The sequence below is a fragment of the Lates calcarifer genome, linkage group LG2, assembly GCF_001640805.2.
Source record: "Lates calcarifer isolate ASB-BC8 linkage group LG2, TLL_Latcal_v3, whole genome shotgun sequence".
Taxonomy (NCBI): domain Eukaryota; kingdom Metazoa; phylum Chordata; class Actinopteri; family Centropomidae; genus Lates; species Lates calcarifer.
In genome coordinates this window covers 30358400-30375191 of record NC_066834.1, presented here as the reverse complement: position 1 = coordinate 30375191, position 16792 = coordinate 30358400, and the positions used below count along the sequence as shown (strand labels likewise).

At 42.0% G+C, this 16792-nt stretch overlaps 2 protein-coding genes across 6 annotated transcripts in view; one reads left to right on the top strand and one right to left on the bottom strand.

The window, feature by feature from the left end:
* Window positions 1-2: 2 nt before the first annotated feature.
* Window positions 3-10973, bottom strand: pomk (protein O-mannose kinase). 3 transcript variants are annotated; one of them, XM_051078262.1, is made up of 4 exons: window positions 9592-9697; window positions 8070-8211; window positions 3843-4124; window positions 3-1907 (listed from the first exon to the last, which is right to left on the bottom strand). In XM_051078262.1, the coding sequence occupies exons 3-4, from the start codon at window positions 4110-4112 to the stop codon at window positions 1137-1139; spliced, it is 1041 nt and encodes a 346-aa protein (XP_050934219.1). In that variant the 5' UTR covers window positions 4113-4124; window positions 8070-8211; window positions 9592-9697; the 3' UTR covers window positions 3-1136. The 3 variants fall into 3 exon arrangements, with proteins under 3 accessions (XP_050934219.1, XP_018523415.1, XP_018523414.1); XM_018667899.2 differs by lacking the exons at window positions 8070-8211; window positions 9592-9697 and adding an exon at window positions 10430-10973; XM_018667898.2 differs by lacking the exon at window positions 8070-8211 and having other exon boundaries at window positions 9592-9790.
* The window catches only part of pam (peptidylglycine alpha-amidating monooxygenase), a 41085-nt gene continuing 34373 nt past the window's right edge, over window positions 10081-16792 (top strand). For all 3 annotated transcript variants that reach the window (XM_018667895.2, XM_018667894.2, XM_018667893.2), the window contains exons 1-3: window positions 10081-10204; window positions 12062-12217; window positions 12308-12443. In XM_018667895.2, coding sequence (XP_018523411.1) covers window positions 12349-12443 — 95 coding nt within the window. In that variant the 5' untranslated portion in view covers window positions 10081-10204; window positions 12062-12217; window positions 12308-12348. The remainder of the gene's footprint in view (window positions 10205-12061; window positions 12218-12307; window positions 12444-16792) is intronic.

Here is a 16792-nt window from a genome sequence, read left to right as displayed (position 1 = left end):
GAAATCAGTTGTGTGGAGACATTTTTTCCCCTAAAATCTTACATATAATGGGTCTAAATTTATTTAGAACAGAGGGATCCAGGGAGAGCTTCTTTAGGAGGGGGTACACAGTGGCATGCTTACAGCTGAAGGGAAAAATGCCAGTAGACAGAGAGCAATTAAGTGCAAAGTGCAACATGATCTGCATCAAAATTAGTAAAACACTAGAAATATTTTACAGATTAATAGTTTTGCATGCTTGTTTTCTGTATTTTCCATAGTGTCCCATAGAAGGATTACTAAAAGGAAAAGTAAAAGATCCTGTCACTCACTCCTGTTATCCCCAGTAAAGCTCCAGGCTATTACACTTTGTGAACATTTTATTCAATGTTTCAGCAAGGCTATGCAGAGACATGTCAAAGTAAGTAAAAGTATTCTTGACCAAAAAAAAAAAAAAAAAAGATTCACTGACAATACATGCCTTCCATCAAAAAGGCCAACATAAAGTGCATATCTTTGTTAAAGCTACTGGTATAACAGAGGCATGGTGGATGAAAGTGTTTTTTATGAACAAACAATATGAGATATGACTATACCTGACCATAAAGGAGATGGTAACACCGAGGGTCCATTTACCCTTTACTATTTACTGCTGTATTGTCCACCAGTCTGTTCTGGTACTGTCAGAGGAGAAAGCTGAAGTTACAAATACTGTGATGAAACTTGTCAAGTTTCTCTTTTTTTTGCAAATAAAGTTTTTACTTAGTTTTTATATAGCCTGCCAGCGCAAGTTCAAAATTTTGATTGGATATACCTGGTGGTATAAGAAACCAATCTCCTAATGAACACAGCTGAGAAGATTCTGGCAATGGCCAATGCAACCATTCTCTGATCATTTTAATTATTTGTTTCCAAGAAGGAGAAACAAAGAAACAACAAATTTAACTGGTGTATAATAACACCTATGGAGATCTGACCACCCAATATCTGCCAGCATATTTTCCCATTTATCTGTTTCTATGTTGGAGTTCAGATCTCTTCACCATTCCTTGAATTTTCACAGTTACCACACACACCACCACCACACTATAATACTGTAGCTGCAACTTCTATGAACAGAAAAGAAATACAAATATGGAACATTGTGAGTCATTATTCTACAGTATGTCTCTAAAGCCAGCACTGTCACGCACCATGCTGCTGTAGACTGATTTGTACACCTTTAAAACATCCAGAGCTGAAGGGCGGAGCTTAGGATCGTCCTTCTTACACTCCTCATGGATCTGAAAAAGATGGAAGTGGACTAAATCTCCTCCAGGTACCCTTCCCATCAGGAACCACGTAATGTCTGGGATCTTCCATATATCTGTCTTCTCATCATATTCAGGCATGAGATCGTCTGAAAATGGTTTCCCTTTGTCTCTGAATGGCCACAGCTGCTCTGGGGCCACAAAGTCCCCAGTGAGCTCGCGGTGGCCACATTTCACTAACAAGCCTCGGGATGGGTCCACCTGAGGCAGTGCATCCAGATCGTTCACTACCAGGTGAAAGTCACTTGTCAGCAGAAACTGGGAGAGTGTTTTCTCCAGGCTGTTGGAATCGCACATAACCCGCCGCCCAGCTGGGCTGTTATGGAGGTAATGAAGGATGGAGACATAGTCCATAGACAGCCTCAGGCGTGTCTGCCATGTGTTATGTTGCTGGTGCTGCTCTTGTGCAAATACAACGTCCAAGTTAAGCAATGAGCCATGTGGGTGGTGCTCTGTGACCACACTGTGGTCTTCAAGGCAAAACCCCACCAACTGCACCACCTGGGGGCTCTGCAAGGCCTGTAACATGGACAGTCCATGGAGAAAGTCCTCCAGGTAATCCACAGAGGACAGTTTGGACACAGCCACCTTCTGAGCTTGCCACTCAGCCAGATAGACCTGCGGAAAGAAAAGTGGATGCTGAGGCTAATAAGTCAGAGTTAAGGCTACACAGGACATACTGACCAGTACAAATGACAATGGTTTTCATGCAACATTTTTGTATTCTTATCTTATTCTTAAACTGTACATAATTGCTGTAAATGGCTCATTTCAATCTGTACTTCAGGAGGAGTGAATTCATAAGATTAGAGATTAGATCAAGTACAACTCGGAGTTATGCCATGTGCAAAAGTTTGCAGATGACACTGCTATCGTGGACTGTATCGGGGTGGACAGGAGGAGGAGTACAGGAAACTGATCCAGGACTTCATCACATGATGCGACTCCAACCACCTGCACCTCAACACCACCAAGACCAGCGAGATGGTGGTGGACTTCAGGAGGCCCAGGCCTCACCCGGAGCCTGTGTGCATTAAAGGTGACTGTGTGGAGTTTGCACAGACGTACAAATACCTAGGAGTGCTGCTGGATGATAAACTGGACTGGACTGCAAACATGGATGCTCTGTGCAGGAGAGGACAGGGCTGACTGTACTTCCAGAAGCTGGATTTCTATCAGACTGTTGTGGCGAGTGCCCTGCTCTACACAGTGGTATGCTAGGGGACGTCTGGACAAACTGATGAGGAAGGCGGGCTCTGTTGTGGGCACAGAGCTTGACAGCCTGACATCTGCGGCAGAGGGACGGATGCTGAGCAGGCTCCTGTCGATCATGGACAATCCACTACATCCACTGCACAGCATCATCTCCAGACAAAGGAGCAGCTTAAGTGACAGGCTGCTGTCACTGTCCTGCGCCACTGACAGACTGAGGAGATTGTTCCTCCCCCACGCCATGCGGCTCTTTAATTCCACGAGGGGGGGAAAACGTTAATGTCAACTGCTCTGATGGACTACACGCTACATACATACACACACTGTACACCATGCACCTTCAATATGGCATTCTGTTTGCACTGGACTTGAAGTTTCTTCACTGTGTTTTTTATTAGCAGTGTTTTAATTATTATTCCCAGTATTTACTGCATGCCTTCGACCTTTTATTTTATCTTTTAAGTCTGTTGATGCTGCTGGAACTGTGAATTTCCCGTGCGGATTAATAAAGTATCATACCGATGATAAGGTGTCATTCTGCTTCATTCAAGGATCACAACAGTTGTGACTACTCTGAGAAGTAACTGGTCAGGTGTGTGGAAGTGAGAAAGTAGAGCTTGAGTCTCTCTCAAACCTAGCCTCTTTTTGATGCTTTAAACAACGTTTTGTGCCACTTTTTATGTGACAGTTACTCCAAACAGTGACCTGCATAAAGTCTAGACTTTTAGAGTGTGAAAATTATCCTGACTACTGAATTTAATGAGTTGTCATATGCCCACAAAACAAACAAACAAACAAACAAACAAAAAACATGTTGTCAATCCTCTCAGTAAAGTGGTAGCCATGATGCACATCACACTGAATATTAATTTTAGAAGTAGGTTGTTTTTTTAGTTCTATCTATTTTAGTGAAATTTAGTGTTATACTTTGGCACTAGTCAGTCACACTCAGGAGAGATTTCTAAATAAATAAGTGAATGTGACAAGTTCTATGGAGTCACTGGTACACAGCACTGAAAATCTTGTATTAGTTTGTTTGTGAGATTTCTGCATGTGATAACTGTTCACAGAAAAGAAATACAAATATGGAAAATCACCACAGAGCTTTAAATCAGCCAATGCAACTAAATAAAGTATACAGTACTGGCCCCATTGTAAGACAACCCCAATGCAGAACACCAGTTTTTTTAAGAAGAGAACTTTCTGAAGATAAGGAAACAACATAGAAGGATATAAATCCTGCATTAGAATAGGAATTGGCTTGAGGTTGTCTGTAGATGTCCTTTTTTACATTGCACACCCAATAATCTCAGACAACCCACAATTGAAAAGACCATCTACCTTCTTAACAGCTCCCTGGCCAATCAGCTTCAGCTTTCGAACTTCTGCATTTATCTGTGAACACTGGAGCCAAGGGGTGCAGTTCTTCATTGTCGCCATTTTAAAATGTCGAGGCACACAGCCTACATGAGAGGACACCAGCTGCTCATCAGTCTGATACACAGAGTCCAGATATAGGTAGATCAAGGCATTGCTGAGGAGCAAGGCGGCAAGGCACACGACCACCACCGGAAAACCTGTGGAAACAGTACTGCTACTGTTCCAACCCATGGTGCTCTGTATCTGAAATGGAAAGAAAAGGTATAAGAGGATAAGTACACTAGGTGCAGCTCAGAACAGGCAAAAATAACTTAAGACCAGACTGAAAAACAATATTATGCTGCTTCTTCTGGTTAAATGCTTCAAGCCTGTTGGAATTTTTAAACAAATGGATCTCTGCTTGAAGGCTGTCCCCACCAACTGCCCAGTGGAGCCAGAAGAAGTCAATGCCATCAAAGGGACACCCAGAGTGGGCAGATGGTCCTGTTTCCATTGGGGTAGACAGGCAAGATAACATTCTCATAACTCATACATAGGACACATCAGGACAATATGCACAACCACACACTCAAATGACATTGAGTTAGGGCTGGGCGATAAAAGAAAATGATATATATTGTGATATAACTTTTCCTCTATAGATTTGTAAGACAATAATATAATGATGGCAGCACTCTGCTTGGCTGTGGCTGCACTGGCTCGTGATAGCATCTGAGATTTAATAACCCAGTAAGTTCACATAGTTTCACTGTGAATCTGCAGCGTGGTCACTAAACTAAATCAGTGCACGACCATCAGGAAATACTAGTTTTGGGTGAATCCAGCAGTTTAGGACTCGTAGATGCAATTACTGTGGACCTTCTATGTAGCCTTGGAGTGCCAAGCCGGCTACAACGAGCGGCCTACGAAGCAGCGAAGCCTCATATCAGCAGTGCACACCAGTGGAGGAGATGGAGACAGTGTGACAGAAAGCGGGAGCGGGGATGTTGAGTGAGGCTAACAGCTGAGCTAAAGGCTAACCCGTGTAGAGTGTCACTTCCTTCCATCCTGCTTTTGAATGTCTGCTCCTTGGAGACTAAACTGGACTACCTGAAACTGGACTTATCAACAAACATGCTGGACCTGGCCTACAGCAACATCAAAGAGGCATTCAGGACAGCACCCCGCCCCCACCTTGGCTCCTCAAACCATCTTTCTGTGATGCTAATTCCAAGCCCCTGCTGATCAGGAGAAAACCCACTATGAGGCAGGTGAGGGTTTGGCTTGCTATGGAAGCATTACAGCAATGCTTCGAGTGCACAGACTGGGACATGTTCAAGGCAGCTGCTACGGACAAGCATTACACATGGGTGGATGAGTATACTGAATCTGTGTCTGCGTACATACAGACGTGCATGGAGGATGTTAGTGTGATCAAGAACATCTCCACACGGGCCGACGAGAAACTCTGGATGACCAGTGAGGTACGAGCAGTGCTGAAAGCATGGAACACCGCTTTTGAATCTGGCCACATGGTGGCACTTAGAACAGCTAGAGCCAACCTGAATCGTGCTATAAGAGTTGCAAAGCGCGCTCATGGTCAGAAAGTGCAGGACTTCTTCCATGACCCCATGAACACCGGACAAATGTGGGTATTTGAGTCATCACAGACTATAAAGCTACTCCTTCCCCCTGCGAGAACAACATCAACTTTTACAACGATCTCGGTAACTTCTTTGGGAGGTTCGAGGCACTCAACACCACTCCTGCGAGGAAATCTATTCCTTGCCTGGATGAGCAGTCACTGAGTCTGGACACAGCTGATGTCCAGAGAACCCTGAGGAGAGTTAAAACTTGGAAAGCAGCGGGCACCGACAACATACCAGGACAAGGAATGTGCTGACCAGCTGGCTGGGGTTCTCACAGACATCTTCAAAACCTTGCTGAGCCAGGCTGTGGTACCATTATGTCTGATGTTGGCCACAATTATACTGGTGCCCAAAAAACCCACAATCTCCTCCCTCAATGATTACCCCCCCCCCCAGCACTCACCCCCATCATGATGAAGTGCTTCGAGAGGCTGGTAAAGGACCACATTGTCTCCAGACTCCCCCCCACATTTGACCCGTACCAGTTTGCTTACCGTCCTAATCCACAGAGGACGCCATCTCCTCTGCACTCCACCTGAGCTTAGAACATCTGGAAGGGAAGAACACGCACGTGTGGATGGTGTTTCTGGACAGCTCGGCATTCAATACCATCATCCCACAGGATCTGGTGAGCAAACTGGCCCCATTTGGTTTCAACATCCCCCTGTGTAACTGGCTGCTTGACTTCCTCACCAATAGACCTCAGTCGGTGAGGGTGGGCAACAACATCTCCAGTGTCATCTCCCTGAGCACCAGCTCCCCTCAGGGCTGTGTCCTGAGTCCGCTGCTGTTCACCCAGATGACCCACGACTGCTGTGCCAGGTCCACTACTAACCACATCGTGAAGTTGCAACCAAGGAGATCATCGTCGAACTCAGGAGGAGCCAGCCAGTCACATACCACTCCTCATCAATGACACAGCAGTGGAAAGCACCAAATTCCTGTGGGTGCAGGTAACAGACACTCTGAACTGGTCCCATCACACCGGAGCTCTTGTAAAGAGAGCTCAGCAGAGCTCACACTTTCTGCACCAGATGAGAAGAGCACACCTCCCCCCTCCAATTCTCACCACCTTCTACAGAGGCACTATAGAGAGCATACTGACCAGCTGCATCTCTTGTCTGGTCAGGAGCCTGCAGTGCCTCTGAATGGAAGTCTCTGCACAGGGTGGTGAGGACATCGGAGAAAATCATCGGGACTGCACTTCCTCCCATCCAAGACATTGCAAAGAAACACTGCCTGACCAGGGCTCATAACATCAGCAGAGACTCCTTACACCCCCACCATGGACTGTTCTCACTTCTGGCCTTTGGTAAGAGGTTCCGCAGCAGGTTCAATTACAGCTTTTTTCCACAAGCCATAAGACTGCTGAACTCAAAGTGAAATCCCCCCATCCCTTCCTCACACACCCACACGCACCTACACGCTCCATGCAATAATAATAATAACAACAATACACATGTACAATATATTTAATATATTTCTGTTTTTATAGTATTTTATACAAGTATGCTTTTTTTTGTTTACCTATTTATTTTCTTGCACCATTCCATTTTATGTACAACATTTTCTGCTCTGCACTATTTGAAGCCAATGCAACATAATCTCCTTCTGAGGTACACTGTGTGGTGTAAATCTGAATGACAAATAAAGTCTGTCTAAGACACGGTTGACGTTGATAGAACTCATTCCATCTATGTTTTGACAGACAACAGGAAAGCCAATTATAATGAGAATGTGCCACGCCAAACCAATCATGTGGCTAGAATAGATTCCAGCCACAGCAGGTTAGGTTGACGCACACAGCACAGAGTGCAGGAGGAAGTGCACTTGCTAATGTTTATTTTCATGTCTGGCCAGTTAGATTTAATCAAAAAAAGAGAGTGTAAGAAAAATAAAAACTACACACAGGGTCAGGGAGTTCATCTCTTCTATAAGTATGCATGGTTACTGAGGACATGGGAGGAGTTTTTACTACTCTGATATTAGGTATCCAAGTCCAAGCAGTAAAGCATCCAGTATGTTGGTTATTGATGCTGATTTATGAATGGGAAGGATTATTTGGGAACAGAAGGAAATAGTGCCATTCAGTTAGTGTAGTGTGGATTGATGAGTATATTATCATCTCCTAGGGCTGCATGATTAATCGTATTAAAATATAAACCCAGAGAGAGCGAGTGACAGCAGCTAATGACAGTGTGAGGCCAGATGTTGTGTTAGGACAAATAAAAACGGCTAAATGAATCCAGAAGAAAACCCCGCTGATGGCACTGTGCTTGTGACGAAAAACAATTAGCTAGTTAATTCTACCATTTTCTCTTTTTCAATTCTTTCTCTCTCTCCCTCTTGGCTCAACCAGGTATTCTGTGACTTTATAATATTTCAGCAGCGACAGTAATATTCCCATGGCGGGTTGCTCCTACAAAATGTGTATAGCAAAAACACTGCAGACAGACTCCAGTTGGCCGGTTTTAACTCGTCTTATCACCGGTAGTTTCCACTTTAGAGGTGTGGATTCTCGTGGCGGGCGTGCAGTTGTCAGCATGCATGTAGAACTCACCTGACACTGGAGCGGAGAGAATCAGAGTGAGTCACAACAGAAGTCATCTCAAGGGACTTTTCATATAGAGCAGGTCTAGGCCGTACTCTTTAAAATGTGGTCTGTCCTATAGCAGGCACTAATATATCTTCTGTTCCGCTTCCTTGTGTGTCGGGTAAATTAGTGCAAAAAAGATGGTGAAAAAAAATCATGAGAATCATTTTTTCCAGAATCATGCAGCCCTACTGACATAAATATATGCAACAGCTTCGAAAGTTAGCAAGTCTAGCATCAGTGAAATAAATACACTGTAGACTTGGTCATAGCTCAGTTATCTCAGTCGCTTTTAACTTGTCATATCAGCTTTAGCTGTGTGTGTTCTCACAACGGGCATGCAGCTGTCAGCGGAGAGAATCCAAGCGAGTCACATTGACTGCATCACGCTGTCGTTTTGCCCTCCATTTTAATCAATTATCTAACTCCACAGTTAGCTTTGTGATTTGGTCATTTTAACACCAGATCTGGTTGTAAAGTTTATAGCCTGTCACTCTGTTGCTCCTGCAGTGCCCTGTGTGTGAACTGTGAGGCAGCTAAGAAAAAAGCATGCATCTTGCACGGCTCTTGGCACATGGTGACATGTATATTCTGTTTATTTTGTTTGGCTCTTGTTTCTCTTTCTTCTTGGTTTCATTAGTCCCTTTTAATTTTAATTTAATATATATTTGGTGTTGGTTTGTGTGCTGCTGCTGTAACAAAGCAATTTCCTGTCAAGAACCAATAAAGTACCATTGTATTCTAACAACTCATCCACTGACATTCTGTGAGTTGAATCAGGGTATTCTTGACTTATGCATCAAATAGCCGACATTGGGGTAGCCCTAAAATTGAGGTGGTACCTTCACATCTCACTTAGGAATAACCTTTAAGTTTGACAGAAATAGTGATTTGATTTATATCATGATATATGTCGATATCGACTGATATGAAACATGGTATCGTGATATGATGTTATCCCATATCGCCCAGCCCTACAATGAGTGAACAAGACAACCCAAGTAGTCTGAAGCTGAATTGACAGACACATTTTATGTCAGGTGGTAATCGACGGAGACAGTCTGACTGTCAAAACAGTTTTGAGACAACTGTAGTACATTTCAAAATGTAATATAATATTGACATTTCAAAATGTATTAAATATTGACTTTTGTCACATATTTGGAACAAAAAGAACTCCATACTATTGAGTCTAATTAAACAGTGATGACTCTAAACGTTCGTGCAAACTTCATACCGTTAATCATCGCTGATGAACCAGGCAAAGGAGATTAAGTTGATAGATAACATTGCTTTGCTTCAGAAATTACAGTGACTGAGATCTTTGGCTTTGGCCGTGTGCGGTCCTGTACGGGGTATATTGTTCTGTTCTGTGCAGGCAGGACTCGGTGTGCACAGCAAGCTAACGTCCAGCCAGTGTAAAGCAGTAACACGGGGAAAATGATAACTTAACAACCTCAAAATTATTTACAGACATTTACTCACATACCTGCCGCAACACGGGTTCACATGGTGTTAGAGTCAACGGACGCTTTTTGACGACAACAATCTGTCCACCACTAGCATGAGTACAACACACGAGCATGGGATTAAACCAGCTACCAAATAGTCGGATGGAGAAAACACTTCCTGTCACGTTCACAGAATAAAAGCCTCATAATTTAGCTCTCGACGAAAGTAAGCATGGTATTATTTTGCATTCGTTTCCATATGTAATTTGTGAGAATATATACATATTTAAAAGGCCTGACCTGAACTACACACACACACACACACACACACACACATATATATATATATATATATATATATATATATATATATATATATATATGTGTGTGTGTGTGTGTGTGTGTGTGTGTGTATGTATATATATATATATATATATATATATATATATATATATATATATATATATATATATATATAGAGAGAGAGAGAGAGAGAGAGAGAGACGTGTGTGTGTGTGTGTGTGTGTGTGTTTACGTTTACAATTTTTACTTTGAAAAGGTGGAAGTGTGGATGTTACAGAGTCTAACCAACGACGCGCAGGTTATCACGTAAGTGCAGACGATTGAAAGACGTCCAGCAGCTGCGAACAGGTACCATTTTCTCATCAAAACACGTCTGTTTCTCTTTCTCTTTAGCTTTTTAATTTAACGTGAGCAACAGACATCTTCACTGAAAATGATTATAACTTAGATTCGAGGCGGTGTTAAACCTGTCAACACATACACCAACGCACAAGATGGCTAACGTTAGCTCATGTACAATACTGATAAGACAATTAAAATGACAGTGAAGGAGTTAACCAAGTTACAGCAAACCTGTAACCGCTTTTTATCATCACCGTCTGCTTGCCTGGAGGGGTCTGGTGTGTGTCTCTGTACCGTAGCTGAAGGCTTAGCGCTAGTTAAAGATGGCTATTTTCTCTTGTCGCTTCCTGTTAAGTTCAGGCGTGACATCTGTTTATCCTTAACAGTCTTTGCGGTATAAAAAACAAAAACGCCATTCATTTTCAACATATTCACATTGATAGCATTTAAACACGTTCTGTGCTCAGGAGTACTTTTATCTCCATCTTGGCCTATGCAGATTTTTCATTTTCTTCCCTATTCCATCTTTATGCTATTATTGGCATTGACTAGCTGTTACTACAATAATGAAAGCGACAGCAGTGCATATCGTAAAGCTTGAATGTTAAGGTGGTTATAAATTGAGTGTCAGGTGGCTCTAAGAACGTGAAAATGTACAATCAGAGACCCTGCTGAAATACGTGCTGTGGTCCATGAGTGGGATGAGCCCTGTTTCCATAGTTTCATTTATTTCCTCAGAGGGCTTTGATGTCAGAGCAACACTGCCCGTTCATACTCCTCCTCTTCCTTGTTATTTTCACCTTACTCTGTTAACAGCGATGAGTCACCAAGCAAGCTCATCTCAATGATTTTTCCTTTGCCGTTTATAAGCATCATCTGGGTAAATGTTTCACGCAGCAGCATGCACGCTGATTTTGCTTACTGTTTATACCGTCGCTGCTGACGGTTAAATACCCATAGGTGTCTTAGCTCATTACAGTATTTTAGTAACAATACAATAAACATGGCTGATATATAACATATATATGTTAGATTTTTCTTTGATTTGTGCATCAGTGTGAAAAAAAAAAATTTATTAGATATTAAATTTTCTGGATTAGACAAAAACAGATATTCCCTTTGGCCGTTTTATCCCTACACAGGTTATCATTTTATTTTTCAGTAAAGTTACAGTATTACAGAATGAATATTGCAATACAAAGGATTTTACTATGTTTGCTAATATCATCTATCATTTTCATGCCTGACCAGTTAGATTTATTCAAGAAAAGAGAGTGTGAGAAAAAGAAAAAGTGCACACAAGGACAGGGAGTTCATCTCTTCTATAATTATGTATGATTACTGAGGACATAGGAGGAGGTAGGTATGGTAGGTTAGGTATGCAAGTCCAAGCAGTAAAGCATCCAGTATGTTGGTTATTGATGCTGATTTGTGAATGAGAGGGATTATTTGGGAATAGAAGGAAATAGTGCCATTCAGTTAGTGTTGTGTGGATTGATGAGTATATTATCATGTAGCATTGCAATGTGTCTTACATGTGTAACATTCACGTAAATGTTCAGTGGAAATGGTCTTAAAATCAAGCAGGCGATAGTTCCTAAAGTTTCATGTCTGACTAAAACCTGTTCCAATGAGAAGGAGCATCATACATAAAAATTGTGTGTCTTTCTCAGTGCACACCTTAAGAACCAGAGAGACGATGGGGGCTATAGTTAATATGGTATATTTTGAATGGGCTAACCCTATTAACAACATGTAAATAAACAAAATGCATTGACACAGTCTGCTGGGTTCCATGTCTGTGCTGAATATGCTGTCACATCTTCTTGGCAATTAATTTTTAACACATACTCTTTTTTTCAGGTGGTTGCCCAGACAGACTTTTGAACCATTTACCTGCTTGGAGGAACCAAGGGTAAATTGCAGTCCAACATGCTAGAGGAGTGAGGTCCAGCAGGGATACTACCTTTACCTTCCCTTATATCTCTTCTCCTCTACGAAGCTGAGCAAAGGCAGCGGGTGAGACAGGCACTCTCTTGTGCAGTTTATTAACCTAGTCTTTTTCCGGGTTACAGGGCAGTGCTGACATCTACTGTTTCACATTTGCAGCCCAGACAGCAGCAGGAAAACACACTGTGACAATCACAGGCATGATGGGAGTCCCTGTGCTCTGTGTTGTGGTGCTAGCATTCATCTGTCAGAGCCACAGCCTGGAATTACAAAACCTCCTGTACGGGTCCAAAAGGTAAGAAAAAATAGATCATTTTGCCTCGGATAGAATGAATTGGAGATGAAAAATGTAGTTTTGGAAATGTTTTAGCCATTTACCTGTTCAGAAATATAATTGACCTTAAATCTTTGTTCTTAGTCATCCCTCTTGTTGAGATAAATGCAAATGTTAAAATGGCAAATTTTTGTAAGCCAAGAGTCTTGTAACCTTCTGTTATCCACATCTCTACCTTTCTGCACATTCATAAATAACCAAGGATGATAGAGCTTCTAGTTGTTCAAATTCTTGTTTGCAACAACTGTTTTGGACAGATGCAAAACTTGACATTTTCCACTCAAGTTTAATTCAGATGATGATGAATCTGACCAAGCATGCTCTCTTCAACTTGCTGTCAAACTACTCAGTTCCCTGTTTGAATGTGCAGTCAAATTGGGTAGCGATGTTCACAAGATGTTCACAAGAATAGGACCGGGGGATAGAAAATTAACATTACTTATATACGGTGCACGAAATGTGTGAAGTTTACTTATATGATCCATGCACAGTCGGCATGCTTGCAGTGGACTCAGATTTTAGGCTGCATGGAGACATCCACACAGGGTCAGCTCAAACCCTTTGCGGATCTAGGGTCTCATTAATAAAACAGGGTGTAGGATCTATACTAAAAGTGTACGTACGCTGAAAAGCTGAAAATGGCAAATGCCACATAAAATCGGATTATAAAACCATGTGTTCTCCTGGAAATGTGCGTACGTGGATCAGGCTTGTGTCCCACCCTCTACACAACCACATTTAATCATAAATGGTCACTGCAAAGCAATCACAGCAGCTACTGAGAGGAGGTAAAAGAAGATTTTTTCTGACACAGAAGTCGAGGTTGTTGTGGGTGAGGTGGAGGTCAGAATGGACATATTACTTAGTGATCACAGAAAAGGGTCACAAGCAAAAGTAAAAACTGAGTGGCAACATGTTGCTGCTACGGTTACACCTGAGCTCACATCACTGGAATTTAACAGAGGCTTTAGGCAAAAAATTCTAAAGACTGTACGTTGTTAATTATATCACACACCTGTCGGCTAATTCCTCCTGGTGACAGCCATTTGCCAGAAACCCCAGAGTGCTAGTACCCGTATTTGTACTGGGATGGCGTGGTTCCATTGGGTCGGTTTGTCTAATCCTAGAATCCAAATCGTATTATTATTTTTATTATTATTATTATTTATCGAGGGAAATCTTTGTGGTGCCTGAATGTGCGTTCCCTCCTAATTCTTCCATTCATGTAATCTCCTAGCAGTGTCAGTGCGTCCATCAGCATACGCATGAGTGTCACCGTATTTATATGTTTACAACAGTCAGACTGATCTTTTCATGCCTTGCCAAATGATCATGTCAATCAGTTATATCCCCCACCCTGACATATCATTTGAAAATCAAAGTTGGTGTGAACACAGTTTCTTTATTTATGGCTCAGTACAAGTGTAAGTATAAGTAACACTGCTGGTCTGAATGTTTATGATAAGCTGGATCTATAATTGATGTCTGATATTATGCCAAATTAAACGTGTTAAAGGTGTCATTATTCAATCTGGTTTCAATTCACCACATTACCATCTCCCTTACCAGTTTCTACTACGTATGCATGGGTCAGAGTTCCTGTACAGGTGTGCACATTCTTCTGTCAAATTTGTTTTTATAGATCACAACTTTTGAGAGGAAAGTTGCGTACACCTCTTTCAGGCCCTATTTTGTGCTTACGCAATGGTTATATATGAGACTCCTGGGCACATTTACAGATGCATACAGAGCCAAATAAACGTGAATTGGCCTTTGGAGAGGTGCTTGACATCCTAAAGGCCTGTTCTTCACTTTTCCCTCACATTCAATCCCTCCCAGTAACACAGGAAACAAAAAAAGCTCCTTCTTTCCTCCTTCTTCTTGGGGCGGACTGTAGGTAGAGCAGTCGCCCACCAATCAGAAGGTCGGTGGTTCGATTCCCGCTCCTCCAGTCCGCATGCCAAGTATCCGCATGCCCCAAATGCCTCCGATGTGTGTGTCATCCGTGTGCGAATGTGTGTGTCTGTGCTAGACTTACTTGTTCCACCTGTTAACATCCTAATACATCATGTTTGGGTGGGGATTAAAAGTCTTGCTGTCGCTGTGTCTTAAGCAAAGTGATCCAAGATGCTTTCGCTTCAAGTGACCATGTATAGCAGTTATACTGTGGTGATGAGTCATTTCAAATTTGCAGAACTTGGGTCTCTGTATAGAGCACTCCCACACTTTAGACAGCAACAGCACTGTTTATATAGAACAAGTGCTGTATGAATGTTTGCGTGAATGGGGTGAATGTGTCTGTAGTGTGAAACGCTTGGAGTGGTCGAAAAAGACTCGAAAAGCGCTATATAAGTACAGTCCATTTACCATTCTTTGACAAGCTAGCAGCCATTTTTAGCTTGATCGCAACAGCAGGGACAGCCCTTGAAATGCAAATGTCTGTGAATGGGTGAGTGACAAGAGTCAGCTTGCTGTTGGACTTTTCCTGGTTGCCGGTACTAAATCATAATGATTTGGTGCATAACAATTCTTATACATCATCACAGAGTACATGATGGTGTCACCATCTGTGTGTTTGCGTTCTTGGAGGATCCACTCCACATAAATTTGTGATTATTTTTACATGTGGTTTGTTTTGTAACAATATTTCATTGCTGGTGGGCACTGAAGGTTTAGTCTCTAGTTTTTCTTCCAAAGACTGATTTTCAAATTGTGTGGTAGAAGATAATCCACTTTGTTAATGGTGAGTGCTGTTGCTGTCTAAAGTGTGGGAGTGCTCTATACAGAGACCCAAGTTCTGCAAATTTGAAATGACTCATCACCGCAGTATAACTGCTATACATGGTCACTTGAAGCAAAAGCATCTTGGATCACTTTGCTTAAGACACAGTGACAGCAAGACTTTTAATCCCCACCCAAACATGATGTATTAGGATTGTTAACAGGTGGAACAAGTAATTTATGCACTGCTAATGTTGCACCATGCGCAGGGCTCCAGACTAACTTTTTCCTCTTGTAGCACTGGCACACCTTACTAAAAATTTTAGGAGCACCAGCTTCTTAAAAACAATTTGCTATTTGCAAATATTAACCAGCACGCCGTGGCAGTGTTAAATGTATTGGGAGTCTGTGGACAGTTATTGCAAATATCGCTTTTCTAAATTCTTGATGAACAGTGTGGTTTGACTAAGAAAAGGTAAAGGACAGTAACTTTGACTTTTTGTTGAGTAACAAGCATAGTCCTCATCAGCTTGAGTTAATACTTGTGACGGGCAGTTTATCATTTATTAATCATAAATGATAAACTGCCCGTCACAACCCGACCCAACCATAGAACAGGGTTGGGGGCGTATTTGCAAGTCGCACTGGTGCTCCTACTCGTAAAATTTAGACGCACTGTCTCCAAAATGGTCTCAGAATGCGACTAATTGGTCGCAATCTGGAGCCCAGTAGAAGGCCTTGATGAAGCCAGAGACCTGAGGAAGACCCCCTGCAGTCTATGCATGTATTGGTGATACTGACGTGGATTGGGTTTAGGGTCCCAAACCACTGGGCCGCAATCAGAAATCTTCAGCCAGATTCAGGTGTTCAAAAATTATCAGGAGACGGCAGTATCCAGCAGCAGAGTTTATTTGTCGACAAAGAAACCCAAGAACCGTTCAAAGTGCATAGATGATACACTTGAAGAGCTCCAAACTGTACTGGCTCATGTTCCTCTTTTTATACAGTTTTGGCTGTGGCTTTCCACGCCTCTCTGGTCATTTTATTGGTTTGTTAAATATACACCATTAAAACATTGGTTGGTCTAATTGTCCATCCTTGGTCACCTCATTAAAGTACGCTATTAGCTTATCACCCAAATTCCACTGTTTTCTGGAAAGCACTTGGGCTTTTCTTCACTCCAGCTTACATGGTCATGGCAGGGCAGGCCCTGTCCTCTTTTGGCCTGTTCCCTCTCTGCTTTACACCATTATGTTCTGGCTTGTCCTGGTTGTATTTTTAAAAAGTTATCTTTTTAGTAAGTTATCTTTTATTTTTACACTATTATTTCCTAACTCTTCCTTGTATCATTTTTTTTAAATTATTTGTCTTTTTCACACTTTAATATGGATTACACAAAGTATGCATTGTATGCAGTGAACACTAACATCTACTCTCACATGGTGAAATTTAACACACACATATCACATGTTTTCTTTGAATCGTACAGTAAATATTAATAATACCATTTCCACACAATAGCTTATTGCAGTATTCTCTCTTTTGAGGCACTTCACTTTTTGCACTTCACATAGCTGTCGACAAATTAT

Bases quoted from the DNA above. Each gene is read 5' to 3' on its own strand.
- pomk (XM_018667898.2), bottom strand. From the start codon at position 9,687: ATGCTCGTGTGTTGTACTCATGCTAGTGGTGGACAGATTGTTGTCGTC. The intron at 4,125-9,591 runs GTATGTGAGTAA...TTTCCATTTCAG, and splicing joins GTGAACCCGTGTTGCGGCAG to ATACAGAGCACCATGGGTTG. The intron at 1,908-3,842 runs GTAGATGGTCTT...TTCTTTCCGCAG, and splicing joins GCCAGGGAGCTGTTAAGAAG to GTCTATCTGGCTGAGTGGCA.